The following is a 27,538-nucleotide window of genomic DNA, read 5'->3' as shown; positions in this document are numbered from 1 at the left end:
CATTTCTGTAAGTCAAAATATGATCAAATAGTAATTTCATATGATTTGACCTATAGCATGCTGTTTCAACTATTACTGCTGGCAAACCATGAAATGCCTTCCTATGTTACAGTTGAATGTTTTTCAAAGTAGGGGGCTCATGTAGTAGAGATGATTTTAGTTCACAGATGAAGGATTTAATAAGTTGAGTCACAACTGAGAAAGTTATGTTTTCAGTTAGATACAGGAAAAACTAAGAAGGTGGTAAGAGCTTCAGAAAACCCATGTATATTTGGTACATACGATTCACAAACATTTGCTCTTCATGAGACAGAATGCTTGTGAGATGGGCGCCCTGCAGACGGCATTCCCGTTCAGCTGCATCCCACGTACGTCGATGGGCAAAGTACTTGTAGCACTGCCCTTGAAATTTGTGCCAGCCATAGTCACATGTCTCCGTGTCTGGGAAGAAACAAGGCAGGGGCTTATTAAACTCATCTATGTCATTCAGACTTGGTTCACCCATCCAAACGTTCATAGAAGACCCAAGCCAATATCAATGCAATGTCCTCGAAGCAAGGGATTCACAAATTTTGGTCATGATGACAAAGAAATTATGATAAAGAGAGCCCAAATGATTGCTGCCAAGTGGGTGGCAATACATCTTAGGACTAAAAAGGCACTATCGAACTGCTCTTTCCTTGATGAAAGCCAGTTTCAGCAGGAGAAAAACTGGAAAAGGGGCCATTCAAAACCTCCTTAGACTAGTGTCTACTGACTCACTTGTGAAGCAATTGGGGCTAATTCCTTACCAACACAACTTTTCTAAAGAGCATCATTCAAGTGATAAGATAAGAATTCTGGTTAAAAGGATTATGAATGCTCTATTTGCTTAAGGACTTCAAAGGCTCTGGAAATAGTCCTTTCCCACTTCCCGAAGAGAGAGCTGGATGGCCACAGGCTCTTGTAAGATTTACTAAGAGAAAAAAATTCATCAGTCGGCAGCTTCTGGGATATAGCTAAGGACTGTGAGCCTTTTTCCCAAAATGAGAGAGAATATAGATAACTCCCAGTGCAAAAGCCCCGGGATTTGAAGTTTATCAAGAATGACTTTAATTTAGTACCCCTCATTCCATCACGCCATATACACATATGCATATGTGTATGTGTATATACATATATATTTTTCTCTTTTGCAACAAGCACACTGTAACCAGTATCCTGGTGAGATGAAAACACTTTTCAAATATGTCTAAATTTTACACTGGCAGTAAGCTTCAGCTATACATTCTAGATTGCCAGTTTTTAAGTATTTCACAGGAAAGCAGTCTTGCTCATAAAACTGCATTCTCTTTTTTTTTTTTTTGCCATACTGCACGGCATGCAGGATCTTAGTTCCCTGACCAGGGATCAAACCTGCGCCCCTGGCAGTGGAAGCGCAGAGTCTTAACCACTGGACCGCCAGGGAAGTCCCTAGAACTGCATTCTCATTGGCAATCTTCCCTCGGACTTGCCCACTCACAGTTGAGATTAAACTGTATGTATTAATCAATCAATAGAAATAATTTTAACTTTCACAAAACATCTCACAAAGATACTGAACTAGTTACATGTAAAAACTAACAAAACTGCAAAGTTTATGAAATTGGAGACACTGTGAAAACTCCGGATTATCTGATGATCATCCTCCCCTCCCCTAATTTTACTGATTGATGAAGATAAAACTCTACTAGATGAAATGAATGCTCGTTTTATATGTCTGACTTGGTGGTCAAGTTGAAAGTCAGATTGTCCCCTGATTCTCACGCATTTCCTCCTCGTCCTGTAATTCTGGGAAAGCTTGCATGGTGAGAGAGTTAATTTTTTCCTGGCTTCAGTGATTTAGACCATAATCATACAACAGATGTAGCTTATCTCTGAGAGCAGTCTTTATTTCAGTTTAGTCTATCAGGCCTGTTGCTTAGTTAGAGCCAGCTGACTAATTGATTTAAACAATGTGCACCGGAAGTTTTGAGTTATATTACAGAGTTGTTTGGACACCACCAAATTTCACAGGAGAGGACTCAAGACACAGTTAGGTGGTTTGGTATAACAGGAGCACTTGGCACCTAAGAGTGAAGCATATTTTGGCTACTTGGATGTAGTGATTTTTTGAGGGGGAAGTTCACATGGAAGATTTCAGAAGTGAGGCGGGAAGGGTGGGGAGGAAACAGATCTTCACATATGAAGGGGTTAGTTTATAGGGGAGGAGAGTTGGAAAATTTTTTAGACTACCCTTACTGACAAAGTCAATGATATGATATTTTAATAGCATAGCTTCCCTTAACCTTGGAAATTATCATTTGTTTGAAGACACACAGTTTAAGATTCTAGAGGAGCCATAACTTACTGAATAATATATCAGAAAAAAATTATTCTATACACTCTTATCCTCTATTAACCCAAATGGTTTTAGTCTGGTTTTCTTTATTTGTCTTTTATCACTAAGATAGATTAAGTATTTTTCCTCTTACACACAAAAAACCAAAGGATCCTAAAATTTAGATGCATGACAATGACATTGTTATAATGCCTTCCTCAATTAGCAGGTGTGTATATTCCTATCAGGACATGGGTCCAAAATATAGAGGCAGTGGTTCTGCTAAAACCAAATAGGGACAGATTATTTATCTGTACTCTCATAACTTCCCAATGATTGTAAATAATGTGCAAATCACACAACAGACGAGTTTTTATTTTTTAAAAAGTCAAATATCCACACCGATTCACCTAATTTTTACTATTCATGAATTCATCACATACGTAATTAAGGACTATGTGTCAAGCAGCATCTTCTAGGAGGCTATTCTGAAAGGAGAATTTCAGAAGCAGTCTGTTTTTTTCAATCTTACCTAAAAATAATGTGACATACATATCATCTATTAAAAGGCAACTCTTTCGGATTGATGTTTTCTTAAGTGTTATCCTACATTGAGAAATATTTCTTATACTTTAAAACTCCCATAGTGCATAGGTTACATTACAAAGTCCCAGATTTAGTTTTGCCTGTGTGTTTCGGGGGAGGTGGGGAAGGGTATGACAACACTTGTTCATGACCACAGAAGCTGAAACTGTCACTCTTAAACAATCTCACTAAAAATCTATTCTCTTTATGCTATATAGGTAATGTTTTCAACACTTCTGACATATAGCCCTCAAGCCTTAAGAAACTGTCAACACTTCAGCACTTCTGGCTGGCAAGCTGTGTCTTGACTTTGGGGGCAAACTGTGTGTACAGAACTATCTCTCCAATGTTCTAAGACCTTCTTCTAGATTTTAAGATCTGTTTTCATTCCACCAAATGTGTCCCCTATTTCAGAGTTATTGGGAGTTGTGAAGTTTCTAAAGCAGAGAACAGGTCAGCTGAAGAAACAACAACACAGTCATCACCGAAATTTGGATAGAAAACTGTTTAGACAACAATGCTGCTGTTAATGAAGAAAACATTTGTTCTTAGGCAACCTGGAAAGAGGAAAAAAAAAAATCTTTCAATGTCCTGGCAATAAATCACAGGAGCACAGCTGCATCTGATAAACAGACTGGGATAGCTGTTTCTCAGCAAATAATGTGGATGAAAGTTAAATTTGCTTTAAGATAAAATAGAATATACCTGACAGTTAGGTGGTACCAGAAATAGAAAAAAAATTAAAACTTTTCCTTTTTAATATTCTTTTAAAGAGAAGAAAAAGGTAATTGGTCCCAACTCCCTTCCAAGGATGTTACTGCTCAATCTATCAGATTCACATATAAATGCTTATATTTAAAAGTTACTTTAGAAGAGTGAAGATACTGAGAAAAACCTGGGCTTTCCAAGGCCACTTAGGTTCATTTTGCCTACTGTCTAATTTACTAGCTGTGTGACCTTGAACACATCACTTTTCCTTCCTGAGCCTCAATTTCTGGCCCACTTAACCCACAGAAATACTGCTGTCAACCAAAGGAAATGGTGTTCCCTGGAGGCATATGGTAAATTAAAAAGTATCCAACAAATACTATCTCTTTTTATTCCCTGCCAAAAATTATGCTGGGTTAGGAAGATCAGAGACATTGTTTTATTCAGAGCTCTATCTCCAGTGCCCAGAACAGTGCCTGGAAGACAGTAGGTTCTCAATAAACACTTGTTGAACAAATGATTTTTTGAATCACTCCTTGTACTTGGAACTAAGCGAAGCCAGAATCGTTTTTATCAATAAGATATATGAATGTCTCAAGTATCTCACCCTTTTGTTTTCTTCAACAAATAGCATCTTTCTTACTGTTTTTCTTAAAGAAGAGGATCTTGTCTGGTCAATTATCATATTTACCTTTTAAAATTCTGAAACAGACCCATCCTATGCAATAAAGAAAAAGAAAACAAACAAACAAACTAAAAAACCCAAGCATCACCCATCCCCTTCCACTGGCAATTCAATGCATGCTCCTTTTAGTTTTACTTTAATTGTGGTGCCATCCAGATTAATGCTGCAAAGCTGAATGTGAGTCCAGACCCAATGTGCCTGAGTTATTAGACACTCATTTTCGTTTTGTCTGGTGGAATGGAAGTTTGGCATTAAGCACTTTTGTCAAAGCCAAACCACCGTATGACTTTAAGTAGAGGAAATCGATGGTCCAAAACTGAGTGTGCTGAGTATGCAATCTGTTTCTGATTGATGGGCTCAGAAATGTTACCATTAACCACCCAAAATACATCTCATGTGGGCCATAAAATGCAAATTACAGGGATCACACGATTCAAGCCATCATGAATTTAAGCCTTTCTTTCATTCAGAAAAAGTAGATGTTTCTTCAGTAGGAAAGAAACCTGGTTCACAATATCTTTTCTGTAGTATTTGCCAAGCCAAGGCGAACGTATTCACACAACTGTATTAACTCATTCTCCAGAGATGATTGACTACGAACAATAAGCCCATTGAGTCTCACGTGCTTAGAGGGAGAAAATAAAGGCAGCTAACATTGAATTCAATACTCCTTGGTACAAGCCACATACATGAATTAAGATCAATGCCTAGTTTGTCCCCAGGAGGAATACATACAACAACATTCCTTTAGGTGGACAGATGTCCTTAAATTCAGCTCAGTGTGCCTGTCTGCAATTCCATTCTATCAGTAAAACAACAATGATCAAATCAACACTTGTTCAGATGTTGTAAGCTATGAACACATCAGGAAACCTAATGTATTTAGGCAACCTATGAATTTCTTTTGCAAAAAAGAATTTGCAGCATGGCCAAAATTGCTCAAAAAAAAAAAAAAGGGCTGTCTAGAATTAACAGTTGAAATATCAACCTGTTCATCATACAAATGTTGCAAGAGCTCTTACCTTGCTCGCAAAGTGCACCAACATAGCTTGGAAGGCAGAGACACCTGAAGGTATTAAACCCATCGACACATGTGGCTCCATTGCGACAAGGATTAGAGTGACATTCATCAAAATCTGAAATAAAATCGCAAAAGGCCACAAAAATACTTTCAAAACAGGTCAAAGGATCTTATTTAGTATAAGATTGCCAGGTGAAATACAGGATAGCCAGTTACATTTTAATTTCAGATTAAAAAAAGGAGAAACTTTAGTATGTCACATGCAATATTTAGGGCATACTTATACTAAAAAAAATTATCTTTTTTTAATCTGAAATTCAAATTTAACTGATCTTCTAATATTTTTATTTGCTAAATCTGGCAACCCGAAGAAAATTTCAAATATATTCAGAGTAGGGTCATTATCTCCATTGCTTTTATTTTTTTTATTTTTTATTTTTTTTTGCGTTACGTGGGCCTCTCACTGTTGTGGCCTCTCCCGTTGCGGAGCACAGGCTCCGGACGCGCAGGCTCAGCAGCCATGGCTCACGGGCCCAGCCGCTCCGCGGCATGTGGGATCTTCCCAGACCGGGGCACGGACCCGCATCCCCTGCATCGGCAGGCGGACCCTCAACCACTGCGCCACCAGGGAAGCCCCCTCCATTGCTTTTAGATGAGTCACATGAGTCCTAAAACCAATAAAGAATCCCCCTAGCCTTCCCACCCCCCATCCCAGCTCACACTCTGATGACCTCACATGTGAAACACTGAAAATGCTTAACTGAGCATAGCCTCTGGGCTCTTCCCTCTCCAGTATATCCTTCACTCTGCTGATTGTCATCTTCTTTAGACACAATCAAGATAATTTTACTCATTGGCTTCTAAACATTCCAAGGGCCCCAATTATCCAGGGCAGTGGTCCTCAAAGTGTGGTCCCTGGACCAGCAGTATCAGCATCACCTGAGATTAGAAATGTATGTTCCCAGGCCCACCCCAGACCTACTGAATCTGATATTGTGGAGGATGGGAACAACAAACTAGTTTACCAAGCCCTATAAGGGATTCTCACGCATGCTAAAGTCTCAGAATCACTTGACTAGAGTATGAAGTAAACCTGTTCAGTACATTGGATCCAGGACCTTCCTAGACCTATCTAGATCCAACCAGCTTTCCAATATTCTTTCCCAACGTTTCTCTCTCACAAACCCCTAAGTAGGTAGCCTGAATACTCGTGGCCCCTCGGATGCATTCTGCAGTTTGTGGTCTCTGTGCTTTTGTTTGCTGTGTTGAGTCTCCCTCTCCCACTTATCAAAATCTTCCCCAACTTTAATCTATATCAAATGCAACCTTTATAACGTAGACCTCTATGATCTCTTGTGATGAAATGAATACCTTTATTCCAATGTTTATATTAAGTATTAAAAATTAATATACAAAGTAAATTAAATTTCTAAGAGGTATATACTGTAGTCTTCCCTAAAGAAATGGCCTTAGGAAAAATATTATATAATAATGACGGCAAATACTTTTATAGTGTTCGTTAAGTGCCTGCATTGATCTAACAGCTTCACATATAATAACTCATTAAATTATTTTCAACTGATTGTAATGTGAAAAAGAACGGGGGCCACAGAAATGTTTTTGTACATATATATGTAAATTTGATATTTAAAATATAATTACTTCTTAAATGTTATCTATTGTGATCTCTACATCCTCACTGATTAGCATACAAATAAAGCTAACTAGCTCTGTTGACTTTTTTTTTTTAAAGATAAGTATTCTTTTAACATGAATGCTGGGGGTTTTATCTCAATACTGCTGTGTAATCTAAAGTATAATCCATGGGCCTTCCTTACTCGATCATTATGAGTAAACCATTATGGTGCTGCCAGAAGGAGTACCTAGTCAGTAGATCCCATCATTTCTTTTCTAGAGTCAACATCTATATTCAGCCAAATCAAAACTGGGGTCCTTTTTAAAAAAATTTTTAAGGAAAAGAAAACCTAAATAAGAATGGGAGTAAAAGGAGCTGATTTAGTAAAGAGACAGTGATATTCTTTGGCACCCAAAAGAGAGGAGGAAGACAAAAATGTCACAAGCCCTTGGAGAGATGCGTGAGGCTGGTCTCTGGGGAGAGCCAGAGAAGAAGCTTTCTCGTTCCACATCAGAGCAACAAGTTATCTCAAAACAGAAAATCTCCCTATTTTTTAAATAGAGATTTCTTACAAAATTTGTATTTAAATTGATAATTTATTGATATGCAGATGTGGGGACAGATGAAAATTTTTTGTCAATACTTACGCAACTTTACATTTGTAAAGCCTATGTGTAAAAAACACACAAAGACACAGCTGACCCCAGTAAGCTTCACTGAGTCTTGGGTATATCAACAAAATTCAGTAAATATCTATCCCTCTTTCCCACACCCTACTTAACTTACTCTATGATTTTAATTTCACTTAACATGTAATTCATCAACACATAGGTTTCTCCGAAATCCTCTGATTGATTCAAGCAATATAAGTTCTCCCCCAGTACATCTTCTGGAAAAGCACTACAGTCTTTCACGCAAGAACATCTTACCAAGTTCACACTGGTCTCCACTGTACCCTGGCACACAGGTGCACACATAGGAAGTTTCAGTAGGATAACAGGTGCCCCCGTTAAGGCACGGGTTCGTTTTGCAACGATCAGGTCCTACCATGTTCAGGAAAGAAAGAAAAGCAATTAGGCTCATCTCTAAGTTTCAACATATTTTAGCATAAAATGCCACTTCTTGCTACCATAACATAAGCTTTACCATAGCAATTTAGAGATACTACATGTTAAAAATTAACATTAACTTTTCTCTCTGGAGTGTTTCTTGGCATTCTAACTAATTATTACAAATTGCATCTATTCATTTCTGGGATTCAATAATTATTTTAAACAATATTTTGTATGGTATCTGGCAACTAGTACATTCTACTGCAGATTTAGTTGGCATGATAATGGCAATTGATTTTAGTCAAAATGATTACACGTATGTGCACAGTGAATGGAAAATGTATTCTTTTAAACAAGGTTAGTTCATGTGAAATGGCTGGATACACAGAACATGCATTCTTTTTAGCATTGGCTTGTTACCATCATTTGAATTATTATTGCCTTTTACCACTTAATGCTCAGAAACTTTTTCTTCGAAAGTGTGCACTGAAGTCTCTTCTGCTACATTAATATGCTTTTTCCAAAAACACGTTCCAAATGTACTCCTTTAAACTATACTTGAAGAAAAGCAACACATGGATTAAACTCTACTGTATAAAAACAAACCCAAATACAAAAACCTCACCTTAAATGAAACCCCAAATTTTTATTACAATTTTCTTATTAAAACACAAAATTGACACTCCTAGCGGATCAAGATAAAGGCCAGAGATACAAATTTATGAGGAGAAAACAGTTTAATACGTATTTTCTAAATGCAAGTACTTTTACACTATATATTATTCTGTAATATATAATTATTATTCTGTAATATATATATTATTACATATGTTATTCTGTAATATATATATTATATTATTCTGTAATATTGCATGGATAACTTTATTTACATTAATAGCTTATATATATTATTTGAATACTTTTCCAGAATTGCTTGTTTCAAATGTTTAAGAATCCAAATGAGAGTTAAATGTTTTACAAAAGAATTGAAATAAATAGGTCATATATGGAATAAAAACCATATTGTCAAAAATTGAAGTCCTGAAAGTCTGAAATAATATACACGAAGAAAAGATGTGTACTTATGAAACATGAATATTTGGATAAACAGGTACTGCTATAGAAGATAACTGAGCCTTTCCTACCCAGGAAAGGCAAACTCACACTTTCTGAGTGTTAAGAAAATTCTGGACTACTAGAAAGACTTGATAGATACACATTCGCATGTGTGGGATCAACATAATTAGGTTAACTCAGATGGTTGCAACTATTTCTTCAACAGCGACCCCAATTTTGCTAAGACTCTCCTATAGTTCTAAAGATATTTAAAATCGCCCTAGCCATTTTAGCCTTCTGCTTTGGAAAGCACACTGCCTAGATGACAAGGCTATGGTCAACAGCACATCTACATGCTGCTCTTAGTGCAAAATCAAAATGACATTTAAGTGAAAGGGCTTGGTAAAGTGCGACGTGCCAAACAAATGTGAAGTACGGTATTATTCCCACCACAGACACGAGACACCATGCGAGAGTACGGGACAAGGACTTGACAAGGAAGGGGGCTGTGAACTTAAAGTAATTTAGATTAGAATAGTTTTGTTTTTGTGCATTTTATTCTCCCCTAAACACTTCGTAGTCATCTCTGAAAGCTGAAACTGCAACAGATAGATCAGGCAATCCAACAGGAGCTACTGTTTACTGAATTAGCCTAAAGTGACAATGTGTTTTGCAATGAAGACGCAAGCTCTGATTCTAGGTAAACATTGTGGACTGGATAACTGGTACACATTTCTCATTCATTTGTCAAATCCAACTCTCTCTCTATATATAGTTATTACCAGTGATTTCTATATCATATTTTCTCTAACCTGAAGTATATTTCAACTAAATTACAAAAGAATAAATATTGGCTAGATTACTAGGTTCTCATTTACAGATTAAATAAAGAGTGACAACAAAAAAATCCATCAGCCACCTTTGATCAATTTTATTCACGAAATACTTCAAGTCATTTATGAAAGTTACACTTTATGACTATTTCACTCTATCTGAAGCACAACAAACTGAAGCATTGGTAGCATAAAAGATAAGTTTGAAATGATCAGAAGAATAATTCTACGTACAGCCATGCTGTAAAACATATTTATTAAAATATTTTCATATATTTGATATATAAATATGATATCAAAATATCATATTTTCAACCAACACAGTCCTAGAAGTACTGATTTTTTTTTCTTTTTCTAGGTAGCACCTAGGTGGTGATAGCTACTTGTGGATTCCACTGACATTGTTATTTCCATTGTTCTTGGCAAACACCAGTAAAGTGAACTTTTCAACATTATCAAGCTAGATTAAAAGGAAAATAAATTCTACACAGTAAACATTCCAAGATTTCTGACTTACATATCATTAAATATCGATTATTCATTTTTATACTATATTAATAGGAAACCACCAAAGACCAGTAGAAAAAACCACCTACTTTGGAGCGGGGCTGATCTGGGTTCAAATCCCACTTTTGCCATGATGTGTGTGGCTACAACCCCGGGCAAATTACAGAACTTCTCTGAACCTCCACATCCTACCCTTTTAAATGGGGATAATAACGTGTGCATTGTAGCCTTTTTGTGAAGCTTAAATGATATAGTCTATATGAACCAGCATCAAATTCGTGCTTCCTGTCCATTCAGTAAAAAACCAGAAATCTTCTCTCAACAGGCAGAGCTTGAATATATACTGGATGAATACTCCCTATGGCTAGGCACTGTGTTAGAAGCATTGTGTAGACAATCTGGAGCACGGGAGTTACACAAAAGTATGAACTGATAACTAATATTGCATGAACTGTGTGAAGTGTTTATTAAAGTTATTTACTAGTCTCATTTTTAAAGACCTGACAGATTTTGATATTGCCATAATTGCACCCATTCATGAGAGATTTTTTAAAAATAAGATGTTTTTCCTGTTTTTAAAACTAAGATGTATAACTATGGGATATAAGACAAAGCAATACTTTAGTTGTGGGTAAAACCAAATTGAATTTTTATACCATTAACAATTTCAATGTTTCCATGTTGCAATTGTATGTCGTTGCTTACACCCAGAAAAATACAAAGCATATCTTTAAAGCCCCCAAATAGTCTATACTTACTTTCTTTGCATCTCATTATGGAATCAATACTATGGCCTGTCCTGCTGTTACATGAACAATACAAAAACCTTCACTGATTTTAACATCACAACAAAAATTATATACACATCTATGTTAGGAGCAAGGGACTGTTTCCAAGCTTGGAAACAGATTTATCAGTGTTGTGCCCTTACCTGGTAAATAGATTGCTGTGCCTTCCACTGACTCTTCATTGAGGCCAATCAGGAAACTGGTTTCATTAGAAGTTTCCAGAAGGGAAAATGATGGTGTTGCAAGCTCAGTATTTAACTCTGCGGTGCTTAGTGTTGCCTGATTATTAGAATCAAGATTCCTCGCCGATACTTGCTGTTCTGGTGCTGCTACTGTGGAATCCTCCCCTCTGATCAAAGCTGCCTGTGTTTCAGGGTTTATTTCCAGAGGAGAAGGGACGGTGGGCCTCTCAGAAGTCTGTGGGCTGGCCTGAGGCACCACACCTGCCTCGACCCCATAAATCACAGAAGCAGAAGTAGAATGTGACCATAGTGTAGCACCTTCTAACATCACTTCACTTGCAGCTGTGACAACAGTCCCAGCCTCAGGTGTTTCAATACTGGGAAATACCTTGACTGTGTCTCCAGAAAGTTGAACACTGGTTTTGTTTTGAGAGTCTTGGAAAATCTCAGTTTCTTCTTGAGCAATTAATTCTGTGGCAGAAGCCTCCATTTGTTCTAATAATTTAGGTTTACTTTCATCTTCTGAAGGCTCTGTGTCAGGAGATATGGATGGAGGCCCAGTTATGTGAAAGTCCTCTTCGCTTGAGGGTTTGAAAGTCACTTCAATATTTGCAAGTTTTCCTGGGGTTATTGGGGACGTGCTGGCATCTGTACTTGGCAGAGCTCTTGGCTGGGGGTCCTCTGAGTGCTCAGAGGCTCCACTGCCTAAGTGGACACTGAGTGGAGGAGATGATGGTGTCTGAGAGAACAGCTTTGCAACAGCTAAAACTGCTGATGTATCCGTGGAAGCTGGGGGTTTGGATCCTTCCATCACATCAGGTGCCTCTGTTAAAGTCTGAGCCGTAATGTAGGCAGTACCAATACTTACGTAGGGGGTAGGATCTATCAGTGCCTCCTCAGCCCCGGAAGAGAATTCTGGTTGAAGAGAGGGACCCACACGTTTCTTTTCTTCATCCTCATTCTGTGTCCTTTCCAAATGGCCCAATGTTGATATTATTTCACTTTGGTCCGCAATAGCTTGACCGTCAGACAAAGTGCTTGATTCAAAGATGTCATCCAGGGTTTTTGCTTCAATTTTTCGTTCTTCAATCTCTGGATTAACTGTGGCAGACTTACTAGGAATGGGCAGGGATGTTGCTGTGGGAAGCAAAACATCTAATTCTGTCTCTGGGCTAGGGATGGGTATCCCAGGTGTGAAGATAAAGCCCATGTGATCTAACTGACTTCTGTTTTCAGGAGGCATCGATTCGTTATGTGTTGCCTGAGTGTAATTAGCCAGAAGAGCATCACCAGAGGCCTCAAAGTTTTCCTCAGTTGAAGAGAGGTTAACAGCTGCCTCATACTGCTCTAGAACTTGAGTGCTGTCTTCATTACTGCCAGGTGGTCCTGAGGGTACCTCTGCATCTAAGTCCGTTTGCATTCCAAGGATGTCTTCATATATAGGTTTAGTGTGATCAATATCTATGATAGTATTTTTATCTGATGTCAGCTCAGGTAGAATTTCAAGGATGGTACTCTCTGTAATTGTCAATATTAAATCCTTGTCCTCTTTGTCCAGATCTATAATAATATTTTCAGTGGCTTTTCTTCTGTCAGGTTTTAATGTGGAATCCTCGAATCCCCCAAAATGGTCTTGGAAACTGTCTGCAGCACCTTCTGTGGACGTTTCATATGACATTGTACTTGACCGTGTGCTGGTGGGACCAGGGGAGCTTTCATTCTGCTCTGAATGAAGAGGCAGCACCATTGAAACTGTTGGGAATCCATCAACAGTAACAGCTTCAGCACTTGGAACCTCAGGATGTTTTTCCAGGGATCTATCAGAAACAAATGTGGTGCTGCCTTGCCTACTTGCCTGAGTAGTTCCAGAAGTGTGGACTAAATCAACCACATCCAATTCCCCAGATCCTTCTCCAGAATGTTCATAAAACCAGTCAGTTGGTTTTGGTGTTGATGTAACAAATCCTTTGGCCATTTCAGGACCATAAGTTCTAGCCAGAAAATCAGTGGAAGAGGTTGCTGTTCCTTTAGTTTCTGCTGTTGAAGTATTCTCGTTAGAGAATTGATCAGTCATAGGCTGTGGTCTCCTAGTCTGGATTTCTTCCGCCCAACTGTGTGTCTGATTTTGAGGATGTTCCGTGTCTGTAGAGAAAGCGAGAGTTACCGTGAAGGGTCCTTCTGTTGTGGTGTCACTTAAAGTTTCTAGTAAGGTTGTGCTGGATGCTGTCTCACTGGCTTCGAAAATGCTGTCTATTTTGGAAATGAGTGGTCTGATTTCATTTGCCACGTTTCCCATTCCCTCATAGTCTCCAGTTGTGTCATTTAAGATGCTGGTTTCTAAACTTTGCACTTGAGAAGTCTGGGGATATAATGTGCTAATGACCTGTTCTATTTCAGTAAAATTCACTGATACTGTAGTAGGCAGAACTTCTTCTCCTGAACCCAGTCCAGAGAATAAAAGATCCGTATCTGACTCTTCAATTATTGGTCTCATAACTTTGGGAAAGGGTTTTATACTTTCTTTCTCTTTGATTGTTGAACCTGTAATTACACTTTCAGCTGGTATTGATTCAGTCACTGAGGCAGTAGCTAAGATAATATGGGATTTTTCAGTCACTTCAGGGAGAGTAGTATACGACTCTAAGCCCTCTGAATCTAGGTTTGGGGTAGACACGTCAACTGAGGAAATGCCCTCCCCCTCCATTTTCTTATTGTTACTGTAAGTTTTCTTTGTTGTTAGTGTAGAATAATCTGTGGTTCTGAGTCCAGTTTCAGGAAATGTTTGTGAATCGAAAGTTGTTTGTTCTGGTGCAACAGAACTTTGAGGGGGTTCAGAAGATTTTTGTTCTTGAATCTTTTCCTCTGACACTCTTTCACTTTCAATTCCTTGCCTTACAGGGTTGACTTCTTTCCTGGGCCCTAATTTGTCCGGCTCCATAGTTGGAGGAAAGTCCATTGAAACTGTGCCATTGACTTTCACTTCCTCCTTTTCCTTTGAAGCTTTAGTACTTTCAGCTTCTGCTGTTGGCAAGATGGTGGATCTTTTATCAGTTTCATTGATAGCACCTTCTTCACCTAATCTTTGGTCAATAAATGGGGAATCTGTCCCAGAGACTTTTCCCACAGTCCTGGGAAACACTTGGTCAACAGAGCTGCTTACTGAGACCAATTGCTCACCTGAGCCCTCAGCTGAGGCTGTGAACTCTTCCCAAGGGAAGGCTGAAGTGCTGACCAAGGTGCTACCAGGCTCTTCTGAGTCAGCTGTGTGATTACTGTGGTCTGAGGTAGGTATTACAGATGGTGACATCTGGATATCCTTAAATGCTACATCCCCAGAGCCTTCCGTCATTACCGTTTCTTCTTTTGTTATGGGATGAGATACTGTCGAGTATTCTCTGAAGTCACCACTGAAATCTTCCTCCAAAGGAAAATCCGTAGAAAAGCCTTTTATTTCTGCCCCGTGAGTTGGCTCTCCTGAGATCTCTGAAATCATGTTTTCCTTGGATGTTTGGCTTTTAATTTCAGCAACCTCTCTGTCCATTACAGTACTCAAAACTAGTCCAGTTGGCTCAAAAGGGAATACAATTTCCACATGTGGAGACAAAGTGCCAGCTGCTTCCTTTCTGGCTTGAATTTCAGGCTCTAAATTTAATGAAAATGAAGAAACAGTGGTGGTTTCTGTGTCAGCAGCAGCTTCTCCAGAGCCCTGCTCCATAAAGACAGAGACGGGGCTACCTGGGACAGTGGGTGGCACTTCCCGAACCCCAGGTTGACTGCTAAGGCTGGGCTCAGCAGTCTGTGCCCCCTGATGGTCTAAAACGTTTGTTTCTGTAAAGACAAGAGTAGAATTTGCTGTTTCCGTTTCAGACTGTGTAGGTGTCATCCAGGACATAAAACTCTTCCTGGTAGCAGATACTGAATCACTAGATGTAGTTTCATTTGAGCTTTCTAATTCAGAGGGTAAAGTTAATTGATCTGATCTCTGTGTGGGCTCAAGTACCTCAGCTGTAGAAGCCGTACCTGTAGTTCCCTTCTCCTCATCTTTCCTTGTCTTTCCCTCAAGAGATGTACTGAAAGCCCACTCAGAAGTGTCTGTCTCCCTTGCAAATTTGGTAGGCACTACTGCAGAAGATTGTTCAGAAACCGAATATACGGTGGTTGCAGGAACATCCGAAAGGCTCTCTGTGATCATTATCTTGCTAGTGTCTAAAGTAACGAGAGAATCTGTAGTATTTTTCTGTGATAAGTCAGTTACCATGGCAAACATTTTATCTTTATCTTCTTCTGCTTCCCCAGAGCCTTCTGGAATCGGACTTGAAGGACTTTCTGAGAACTCTACAATTTGTCTAGGGGTTATTTCCACCCAGCTTTCTACTGCGGACAACGGCTCATCAGGCCGTGGAGTCCCTGTTAAGGTAAATGATACATCCTCTGAAACATGCGCTGATACAGAACTTGCAGTTATACTTGGAGTATATGTGGTAGAAGTACTTTTTTCTGCCTCTTCACCAAATGTTCCTTCTGTAGCCCTTGAAAAGACCATTTTTTGAGATTCTTGGTCAATGGCAGCATCTCCTGAAGACTCTTCGGGAAACAGAGGTACCGATTCAGCATGTTCATGTACCAGATTATCAAGGTCAGGACTTTTCTCTGTGATTGATTCTGGCCCCTCGGTGGCTTCTCCCTCACGGCCTGGGGCTGTGGGGAAAATATCAAGCTCGCCACTTGAAAAATGCTCCGGTGTTTCAGGGTAAATCTCAGGTCTCCATGTAATTTCAAGGGATTCAGTTGTTTCTTTAGACTCATTAGGTTGCATGGCAGTAGGCATTCCAGTTTTGGTGATTACAAACTGATGACTATCACTTTCACCGCTGTCTGAAAAATTTTGAGAAGGTGCAACACTTTCGAACTGGCCACGCCTAGCTTCTGCTGCTTCTGGGTCCTTGGGCACAGTGGTAACTAGATGCTTTCCATTTATGTACCGCACAGATGGGGTGGTCGTGACGTCAGTAGCATTGGCACACTCCTCGTCTTCCCCTTCATCCTCTTCACTGTGGTATAGATCAATTTCAATTAGCTCAGGCAAAATTTCAGCAATTAGATCATGCTCTGGATCTGTTTCTTCACTACAAGGCTCATCTTCTTTAGATTCTGAATCTATTGGATGACCAATTACCCTCAAATCACTCATTCGACCTGAAAAAAACAAAGAGTTTTCACAATACTTAAATAGCAGATTTGGCAGTGTACGACAGAAGACATCGATAGCAAGGCTGGCTGATCACACTCTCACACAAAAAGAAGGATTCAAATCTTTTCACATTAAGAGCAATCACCCTTCTACACATGGTTTCTCAGTCTTCGAATTTGCTGTTTGATATTAACAATGGGAAAAACAAATCTAACTGAAGAGTGTAGCAACGGGTTACGAAAGCTCTTCAACATGTTTAACACAGCAATGTCCTTAAAATGGAACAAGGAATCACATACACACATTGTAATCATGAAATATAGGAATTCATCTTTGTGTGACCTGAAAAAAAGTTAAAAGTTAAGACCACTTCACCAGATCATACAGAAAAAGTAACTGATTGTTGTCCTTAATGTAGGAGGATGCTTAGACGCCCTCTATTCAATAAGGAAATGAGAAGCGATTCCTTCTGGCCGCTTGTCATAATTTGTCCTCAAGAAGACTGTTTTTAGAAAAGCAAAAGAGAGATTTCTTTATAGCCCTTTCACAGTGTGATGACAACCCCACCCCAATGCAACAGTGAGACAAGACTTAGCTGCATAGGCTGCAGGCACATCCCATACACAAGGGCAGGAAGCCCTGGAAGGAGAGGGGGGGGTCTCCATGCAGGGATGGCTCACTGAAAGCACCAGGAAAGAAGAGCCCTCCACACATTTACACCTTTATCCTTCATGAGAGGTGACCTGGATTCAGTCAGTTATCGTTCTTTTTATTAACCTTTTCTCCAAAGGAAGTTCAGGAGTCACAGCTAAACATTAGAACTAGCATACTTTAAATAACACTTATCCTCAGAACATTTCCTAGATTGTAGATTGCCACAGGGTACCAACCACTCAGCCCAATTGCCTTTTCTGTCTCCAGATATCCACCAGCAAAGCTCCTTGTCCAAACGCCAGGAGGGAGGCCATTCTGCATCCTCACTTTCATCAGAGAGGAATTCAGTCATCCTAGGAGAGGGTCCTGTCACTGCAGCTGCCCTAGTCTCAGTGTCACGGCAGTGCAAAAAGGTACCTGTGGGTGTGCTAACCCAGGAAGAAGACAAAGAGAAGCACGGGGGATGGCCCCGTGTCTCCTCCTTTGGCCCCAGGAACACTGTCGCAGAGTTAACTTTCAGCCTAGCCCTGATCCATGGCACACACACTTAGGCTGAACCTGAGAACTTAGAGGGGGAATCATTACGACAGAGTCACCCCTGCCCCCCATCGATAGGGAGATGGCTCCTGCTGTAAGAAGCTGCTCCTGGGATGCCCCTGGTGGGCCAGCAGTCAAGACATGGCGCTTCCAAGGCAGAGGCCTGGGTTCCATCCCTGGTCAGGGAACTAGAGCCCACATGCCACAATGAAAGATGGGGCATGCCGCCACAACAAAGGCTGGGCGCAGACAAATAAATAAGTACGTAAGTAAGTAAGTAAATAAATAAAAAAGCCGCACCTTTCCACGCATGAAAGGATCAGTATCTAGCATTTACCGATGTCAAAAAAGAAAAATACTCTATTGAAAAGGTAGCAATATTGTTTATATTCTTTATGTCAACATAACTATATAAGAAGTATACGAACTATCAATAAAAACTTTACGGGGCTTCCCTGGTGGTGCAGTGGTTAAGAATCCGCCTGCCAATGCAGGGGACACAGGTGCCATCCCTGGTCCGGGAAGATCCCACATGCCGCGGAGCAACTAAGCCCGGGCACCACAGCTACTGATCCTGAGATCTAGAGCCCGTGTGCCACAACTACTGAGCCCACGTGCCTAGAACACATGCTCCACAACAAGAGAAGCCACTGCAATAAGAAGCCCGCGCACCGCAAAGAAGAGTAGCCCCCGCTCACCACAACTAGAGAAAGCCCAAGGGCAGCAACAAAGACGCAACACAGCCAAAAAAAAATGGTAACTAAAAAAAAAAAAACAAAACAGAAACTTTACGGAGCTCCTTCTGTTTTTAACTATGGTTTGGTAAAAAAAACCCCCAAAGACCACAAGACTTTTATGTAACTGGAAGATATACCATATTTACATTTATCCCTTTCACTCTAATATCCGCCTGCCAATGCAGGGGACACAGGTGCCATCCCTGGTCCGGGAAGATCCCACATGCCGCGGAGCAACTAAGCCCGGGCACCACAGCTACTGATCCTGAGATCTAGAGCCCGTGTGCCACAACTACTGAGCCCACGTGCCTAGAACACATGCTCCACAACAAGAGAAGCCACTGCAATAAGAAGCCCGCGCACCGCAAAGAAGAGTAGCCCCCGCTCACCACAACTAGAGAAAGCCCAAGGGCAGCAACAAAGACGCAACACAGCCAAAAAAAAATGGTAACTAAAAAAAAAAAAACAAAACAGAAACTTTACGGAGCTCCTTCTGTTTTTAACTATGGTTTGGTAAAAAAAACCCCCAAAGACCACAAGACTTTTATGTAACTGGAAGATATACCATATTTACATTTATCCCTTTCACTCTAATAAAAACAAAAAAGAAAACTCTTTTTTTTTTCTGTATCCCATTTTCACTGTATTGTCGCCATAAAACACCATTTGTGTTGGAGTGGGATAGTCTTCCCTAAATATATATACATATATATATGTCCATCCTATTTAACTTTCACACACTACATATCATTCCTTATATCTCCACCCCATACATTCAGCCTTTCAACTATGTAAACAAAGGAGTACACGTATTCAAACGAATGAAAAATATTTCTACCATAAAAAGAAATGAGGTCAATACATAACTCCAGTATATTATAAACATATAAAATGAATACAGATGATTGCTGCCACAGATGTTACAACTACTCCTAACTGCCAAACTTAAGGAAATGGCTAAATGCCTTACCTTTTTTTTCCCAAAAAGAATAAGTTTGTTCAATATTAGATCACTGAATTTGTTACTGTAATCTTATATTGCCTCATGGTGTATATATTTTAAAAGAAAACATCTTCAGATGATAAACACCTTTTAATATGGCTTGTGTTGAAGGCTACCTTTCACTAAGAAAAAAGAATGTGAGAGACTATATATGCATGTGCATATATAGGTATATGAGAGAATACATCTTTAAATGCTTTCTGTACAAATGAATCTCTTGAAATATCACATTGAGAATCTTATCTAATCACCAAATCGAGTAGTCTCTCATTGTTAATACTATTTGAACATAGTAGAATTAAGCCACACTCAGTTAAACTATTCTGTTCAACTCTGTAGGATTTAACAGGAACTTCAAAAATACGTCTGCCTTAAATTGCTTATAGTGTCGTTTTACATACAACCCTTTTCATTAGGTTTCACTAGGTGAAAATGAGAATTCACTATTAAGAATTATCACACATACAGTTGCTAAATTCCCACAGCATCTTACATTTAAATACAGAAAGAATTTCAACAAGAAGCATGGGTCTGTGTCAAAAATATAAAAAAATCCCCACCACATTTTGTACCTTATTACAAGTAGTGGAGATTAAACTAACCATTCAGCCAAGCTTCTCCAGCCAAACACAAGGATAAATAAGGAAATAACTGCTTGGTATTCTTTATTTATAAACTCCTAGGCTAGGAATAGGGTAAAAATACTCAATGTTATTAGAGATTTGTATGGATTTCTAAATAAATTCCTTACGTTTTTAGAAAACAAAACTGATATAAACATATCCCACGATCTTCTTAGTGAATAATTATAGATAGAGGTTTCATTAAGTATCAAGTTGGTAGCTCTAAAAATAAGTGGGGTGGAATAAAGCCGAAAGAGAAAAGACACAGAGGCATGTCAGTGTGTCAAATGTCAGCATGTCAAAGGAACTGACACCCTGATGCTCACTTACATGTTTCACAAAGGAATGAATAATTTAAAATAAAATGTTTTTCTAGCAAAGAAGACAAAGAAGTCATTGTAAATCAACAATTTATATAGTAATTTCATTGACTATCAACTCTTATTGTCTACTTAATTCAATTAATTAATGTCCCTGACATTCACTTTATATTCTCTAGTTTTAGTTCAATGAACAAAGGATAATATTCTTTTAGTCCATTTTCCACTTGGGTAAGGAACTCTGACATTTCTTATTGCTCATAAATCTATGAGGACTTCTTAGTATTTTTGACCATCGTTATCAGAAAATTTCGCCGAAAGACTCAAATGTTAGATGGAGTATATTTTCTAACCTCAATAAATATCACAATATTTCAATCACAGCCATACAAACACAGCAGAGAGTGGTCTTTGCATATACTTCACAACACAGCTCGGCATCATACTGGTTTTTGCACGCAAAATTAAACGTACCACCACAAACATGCATGGCACCCAAACATGTTATCTCCCCAGGACCAACTGATTGCACAAAATTTACTGAGTACCTATTATCTATGAGACTATGTGGCAGACACATGTTTACCAACTTTACAGAGACCTAAGACCTCCAAGGGTATCTTCCAAATCTCTCTCTTTTCTCTCTGAAACAAATGCTCTTGCCAATAGGTTAGAGAAATGACCTTACTATAACTCTTTTCTCCCTATTTTTTTTTTAAAAGGACACTTTTTCAGTGTACATATTGCGAATGTACCGATCATTAAATTTAAATTAGGATTCCTTTTTCCACTTGCCTTACAAGCATCTGATCTGACTTGCCTCAGAATGGTAGAAAACACAGAAATACTTTAAGCTGTTTCATCTTATGCTTCTCATGGTACCTTGAAGCTGGCACTGACCAAAGAACTATCAGCACATCGCAATAAACAGTGATTTTAAAAGTGCTCATTGGATATGTACTGTAAAAGTATTTCACTAAATGAGAATTCTTAAATAAAACGAAGATATGAAATGTGAGTTGGAATTATTTTGTTTCCTTTTTCTGAAGGAAGATTCCCAAGGAATCTTCTCACAAGTTACTAGTATTTATTATTAAAATAAGTTGTGTTCCAAATGGTTTCTTCCGTTTTCTTAGTATTGGTTTGAGGGTGACGAAAATATTCATTGCCCAGGGCTTTGAAGATAATTTTTTCTGCCGACAGATTCTCTACAGATAAATCTACATTTCATTCTCAGCGTGGCTAGTTTGTTTCCATATTTTTAAAATTTCAGGAAACCTACCTAGTATAGATAGGTGAATTCTTTCCTACCACTGCCACCTACATCTCACCCATATTCCTATTTGCTCCTCTTTGTTTATTTAGTTTCTGAAATTACTTCTTCATCCCCCTTTCTTGTCACCACCATCACCCACCCCGCATGCTATGAGAGAGTTGCAAGAGCTATAATTATTGCAAACCAGAAAAGTTTCTTTGTAGGGTGTGGCAGGGGGACACCTGTGCTATTGTGAAAGCAGGTATTTCATTACAAAGTTGTGATCTGCTCTACTTTGTACCAACAGTGCAACCTCAGGGAGTAATTAATATTCCCAGCTCTCAGATGAACAAGTCCTTATAAAAGATGGCCTCTATTTTAGAATTTTATTCTAAGGGTGATATAACTTTTATTTGGATTGCAAGAGTCAAACCACAAAACTCCACAAGGTGTATATATAATCTTTTCTATGTTTACATGAATGTATTTTAACAACTTGACTTGAATATACTGGTACCACGGTTAATAGATTTTTTTAAATGGCATTTCACACAAAGCTTTACTGCTAGCTGACCTCAAATTATTCACCAAGTATTTTTAAGTACTTCATGGCAGAGTTTTGTAGACATAGCACAAGTCTTCCAGTCTTACTGTTAGCAGACACAAAACATAGTTGCTAAGATGCAGAGGCAGCTGGCTAAAGTTCATGTTCTCTATAGGGAATTTTACAATTTAAGAGCTTTTAATTAAATGCAATTATATACAAATCTACTCAGCAGAGAGATATTAGGATCACATTTCTTTATTAAAATAGATTTCATCTTAATGTGCATCAAAAAAGATTTTGGTTCTTTATTTAAAAAATACAATAGACAGCCATACTGAAGTACTTAAGAAACACTTACAGAACTAAAATAGAGAAAACTTGAAGTTCTCTAAGATGTTTCAGCTTTCTGACACATACCTATGAATCTAATAACCAGACATAAGCAAATGCTTCAATTTCATTCACCTTTGATATGTTCTTAATTAAAATAAAATGCTAACTGGCACCTTACAAAGCAAAGAAAACCACCTAATGTGCATTTCAACTAGATTGTGTCAGACATCCTAAATTCCCCATCATTTTCAAAATTTGAGGCACTAAAAATGGTGCCAACTCAGGATGTTGAAAAAAGAATTGACATTAGTGATCAAGATATAAACATCCTCCCCAAATCTTGTCAGTTGTTTTTGCGTACTTAATTACATTAATAATTGAAAATCACGTGATATTTATATAAATACCCAATTCCTCCAGAGGTGAGAGATTACGCTAGAGGCTGGGAGATCAAGATTGGATTCTGTGACCTGCATCTCCCTATTAGCTCTGATAGCTGAGGTTCATTTGGTGCACCACCCAAGCATGCTGTCTTACATTGACAGCTCCCTCTTGCTGAGCGAGGAGCTCCATATTTTTCAATTCATGAATTTTACACCCAGAAAGGGTAATAAACAATATAAGTGTTTCTGATGGCCTCACTTTTGAGGCAGACATGATATGGGGATGATAAATGGGAATCAACTCTTTTCCCAAATTCAGATAATCCTCTAATAATGCTGTTCTTTCAAGTGGAAAGAATGTGTTTAGATACAGTCATCTGGTCTAAGTGCACTTAAGGAGTTATCACTGAGTGTGGGCTTTTCTTGCTTATAGAAGAGGCCCAAGGGACTTCCTAACTTCCAATTTTTAAAGAGTAAGAGCTTTCCTGGAGAGCTTAATCAAGTAATTTTGGGCCCTTCAAGCATTTTTGAACAATAAGATAAAGAGCTATATGAAAGAAAATCCAGGTTATTTTGGTTTCTAAGTGTTTCTTTGAAAGCAGAACAAATAAACAAAAACCAACCATACGCAGTACTTTTCTTATCTTTTTCATGTTAGTTCTCTAAGATTGTCAAAGCTTTTCATAGATAAATAGATGCTAGCGAGATAGATAATAGACATATAATTACCAGACGTCCTAACACCAGAAAAGTACTTTGGTCAAAATCAAGGATTTAAAATTTAAGTAAAAAAGCTTTGACTAAAGTAAAACAAATGCCTCTCATAAATACAAACATACATACATACATATATACATATATATGTGTGTGTGTGTGTGTGTATATATATACTTCCTTTTAAGCCCCCAAATTATAGCTACTAAACTAAACTTACCAAACACCATTTTATTTTGTTTACACCACCCCTTCTTCAAAAGTCATCTTTGCCACCTGACCTCTTCAATAGGGTGTTCAAACAGCTCCATCGCTGTACCCACATTTATCCTCTGCCTTTTATTCTCTGTTCTCATTCTCTGCATCTCTAAGTTGGATGCAGAGAATCCATGCCCCCATCTCAAGATCCTCCTCATTCCCAACACACACTTCCGTTCAACAAGAACACTCCTGCCCCCAACTTGGAATCTTCATAAACCCTCCTTTGAACTTCATCCCTGCATTTATGAACGATCCAGCAGAAGCCCCTGGATAGCTCTTCACTAAAACTCATCAGCCCAAATTGGCTGTATCTTTAATTTGTATGCCATAGGACTTATGTCATATTATTCTTATTTATAACTTCCCTAGTTGTTATTATATACTTGTTTCACCTTCTTTACTAACTTCTATATTCCATAATTGAAGTGAAGGGATCCTTTAAACATGTAATGCTCTCCTTACACTAGCCACTTAGCCCTTCTTTTGGGAATTTAGTTGGATGAATGTCTACACATTTATTTATCATCAAGAATGGAAAAGCTGGGGCTTCCCTGGTGGTGCAGTGGTTAAGAATCCGCCTGCCAATGCAGGGGACACAGGTTCGAGCCCTGGTCCGGGAAGATCCCACATGCTGCGGAGCAACTAAGCCTGTGCGCCACAACTACTGAGCCTGCTCTCTAGAGCCCATGAGCCACAATTACTGAAGCCCTCGCGTCACTACTGCTGAAGCCTGCACACCACAACTACCGAAGCCCATGCACCACAACTGCTGAAGCCTGCATGCCTAGAGCCCGTGCTCTGCGATAAGCCTGCACACCACAAGAAAGAGTGGCCCCCGCTCGCCGCAACTAGAGAAAGCCCGTGTGCAGCAACGAAGACCCAACGCAGCCAAAAATAAATAAATTAATTATAAAAAAATAATGGAAAAGTTTACATTTACTACTTTGATACTTCCTTTGAAAGACTTGCCTTTTTTTTGGACTGAAAAATTGTTGTTTTTTGGCTGCAATAATAGTTCAAATTCTGAGATACAACTAAAAGAGCATACCGATAACTCAAATACTAAAGACTCTTATGGTTATAAAAATCAGATAATGTAAATATGCAGGCACAGTCTCAATATTCTTTTTATGATTCTTTTTCTTTCCAAATCTAGAAGCTGTATAGGCTTATCACACTGTTTTTCTCGAATGTAAATATATAATGAACAAATTCACTTTGGCAGTATAGCCAAAAGCTTAAGAGTACAGCTTAAGCTATAAGCATATTTATTTCCTTTTAATTTCCATGTTGATAGAGAGAAGGTAATATGGGTACAGCAAAGTGAGGTATGAAGTTCCGCGTAATTCCAGATGTATTCTCCACTCTTCACTATCACTTTTGATTCAATTACAATTATTCTGAGACTTTAAAAAACATATATTTCGGGCTTCCCTGGTGGCACAGTGGTTGAGAGTCCGCCTGCCGATGCAGGGGACACGGGTTCGTGCCCCGGTCCGGGAGGATCCCACGTGCCGCGGAGCGGCTGGGCCCGTGAGCCATGGCCGCTGAGCCTGCGCGTCCGGAGCCTGTGCTCCGCAACGGGAGAGGCCACAGCAGTGAGAGGCCTGCGTACTGCAAAAAAACCCCAAAACACATATATTTCAATGATAGTTAATTCTACTTTCTTCCTGACTTACAGATGCCAAGGTTCATTTAACATTTGTGAGAAAAGCTACACTTCCCAAAACATGATCAAAGACCACAGTTTCACTCAGGGGAGACTAAATTAAGCATATTTTTTTTCCTCCTTAAAAATGGTAAAATACAACTTAAACTTGCAGAGGCTTAAAGCAGCCCCTTCCCCAGGAATGTCTATCTTTCAGCCTCTGTCTGAGGTCAGAAAGCCTTTACTTTACCAGTAGAGTTCAACATTCTCTAGGCATCAAAATCACATGCATTTAACAATACAGATACCTAATATTTAAACAAATTAAATAAAGCAAATTTAAGAAAAGAAACCAAAAAACAAGTACAAAGGCCTAAGCCTTATCACTAGAAATTCAGATTCAAATTATCTGGTGGAGGATGGGGTAGTGGATATTTTTATCGGGAGGCTCCCTGGTGATTCTGATACAGAGCCAAGGTTGAAAAGCAGTGTGAGCAATATTTATGCCCTGGGAGATTTCTTGGTGCTCCTCAAACCCCTGTACAGAATGGCATCATTGTTGGTCAGCTGGCTGATGCCTGGTTGGTGCTACTCTGGGTCCTCCTGAGTAAAATGGATGGCTGCTCAGTGAGGGGATAAATGCCCAGAGTTTCCTGTGAGGTCACTTCTGAGACTTTGCCTGCTACAAGGTGCCGCTTATATTAACTTACTTCATATTACCTCTATTTTTCCTTTTATTAAAGCAACCAACTAGCCTTTATTGCATACTCTTGTTGCTTACTAATTATTTCAAGTTGCCTTCCCAACTAAGCTATGGATGACATTCTTTTCTTTCCCCCAGCCACAGAGTAGCTTGATTGAATGACTTTATTTCAACAAGCCTTTACAATATTTCCTGGAGGTGAGTGTGAAGAGATGGGCAGAGAATGTTTTATCTGCAGAGAGTAAAATGGTTCCCCTATAGAGCAGAGCAGAGCAAGATAAGATCACAACATAATAAAAAATGATAATTTCAGTATATTCCATTGTACTCTACAAAAGCATACATTAGTATATTTTCTTTTCCCTTTCTCAACTTAGAAAAACCAAAACCTACTATGCGCAGCATACGGCCAAAGAAACTAACTCAACCTGTGAGACGCCAGGAATACTGTGGTATTAAAATGAAAAGATAAAGTCACTAGAAGCCAGTCAAGGTAGTGTGTGCTGATTATATACTGGGTGCAATCAAGTCCGGGTATAGTACTGTGACACAATACGTCAAATTTTCATAGACACGGATGCTGATATACAATTAAACTTTTCCTCTCACTCCACAGATTCGTTCTTTCCAGTTTCAGATCTCCTACTTAGACTTCAAATTATTTATGGAAAAATGCTTTATATATTATCACAATAATTCTAGCAAGTATTTAGAAAGTTCACTGTAATTTATTTTCCTCCCCCAAATCAAACCACTCTTTTTAAGAATAATTATAGCCTTCATGCCAATAGATCAATGTTTCCCTCCTGATCCATACTCAAAGTCTAAACACTGGCATATCTCTCTAAGGAGCACAGTTTCTAATGCAATAAAATAGGTTCTCAATTGTCCACATGATGCCCTAGGTTGAAAGAATATTCTACCTTTTCTATTGCCTCAATTGTGTTATTAAAAAAAAAAAAATCAAAGTACTTCCTTACAAATGAAAAAAAATATACAACAGTTTTCACTAAAACACATCCCCACGCCCTCAACCAGGGCCCCATTCTTGGAATCCTTCTATCAGTAAAGCCACTTATTAACCAGCTTTTCTATTTGTACGTGACAAACTGGCCTCACTGAGGTGCAATGTTATAAATTTTGTAAACTGACAAAAATAGGTAATGCCTTTTTCAAAATAAAATGTTCACTTTTCCTCATTAAAATGGAACCTCACAAAGCATTTCTTTTTCCATTTC

General features: G+C 38.8%; 1 protein-coding gene across 3 annotated transcripts in view; it reads right to left on the bottom strand.

Moving 5' to 3' along the window:
* VCAN (versican) overlaps nt 1-27,538 on the bottom strand; it is a 113,488-nt gene that overhangs the window by 25,764 nt on the left and 60,186 nt on the right. For all 3 annotated transcript variants that reach the window (XM_007107162.4, XM_007107163.4, XM_007107164.4), the window contains 4 exons: nt 11,353-16,587; nt 7,903-8,016; nt 5,339-5,452; nt 283-441 (listed from right to left, as the gene is read on the bottom strand). In XM_007107162.4, the coding sequence (XP_007107224.2) occupies nt 283-441; nt 5,339-5,452; nt 7,903-8,016; nt 11,353-16,587 (5,622 nt within the window). The remainder of the gene's footprint in view (nt 1-282; nt 442-5,338; nt 5,453-7,902; nt 8,017-11,352; nt 16,588-27,538) is intronic.

This window comes from Physeter macrocephalus, chromosome 8 (assembly GCF_002837175.3).
Source record: "Physeter macrocephalus isolate SW-GA chromosome 8, ASM283717v5, whole genome shotgun sequence".
In the NCBI taxonomy this organism is placed as follows: Eukaryota; Metazoa; Chordata; class Mammalia; order Artiodactyla; family Physeteridae; genus Physeter; species Physeter macrocephalus.
The sequence above is the reverse complement of the archived record's forward strand: the minus strand, read 5'-3'. Positions and strand labels throughout refer to the sequence as shown.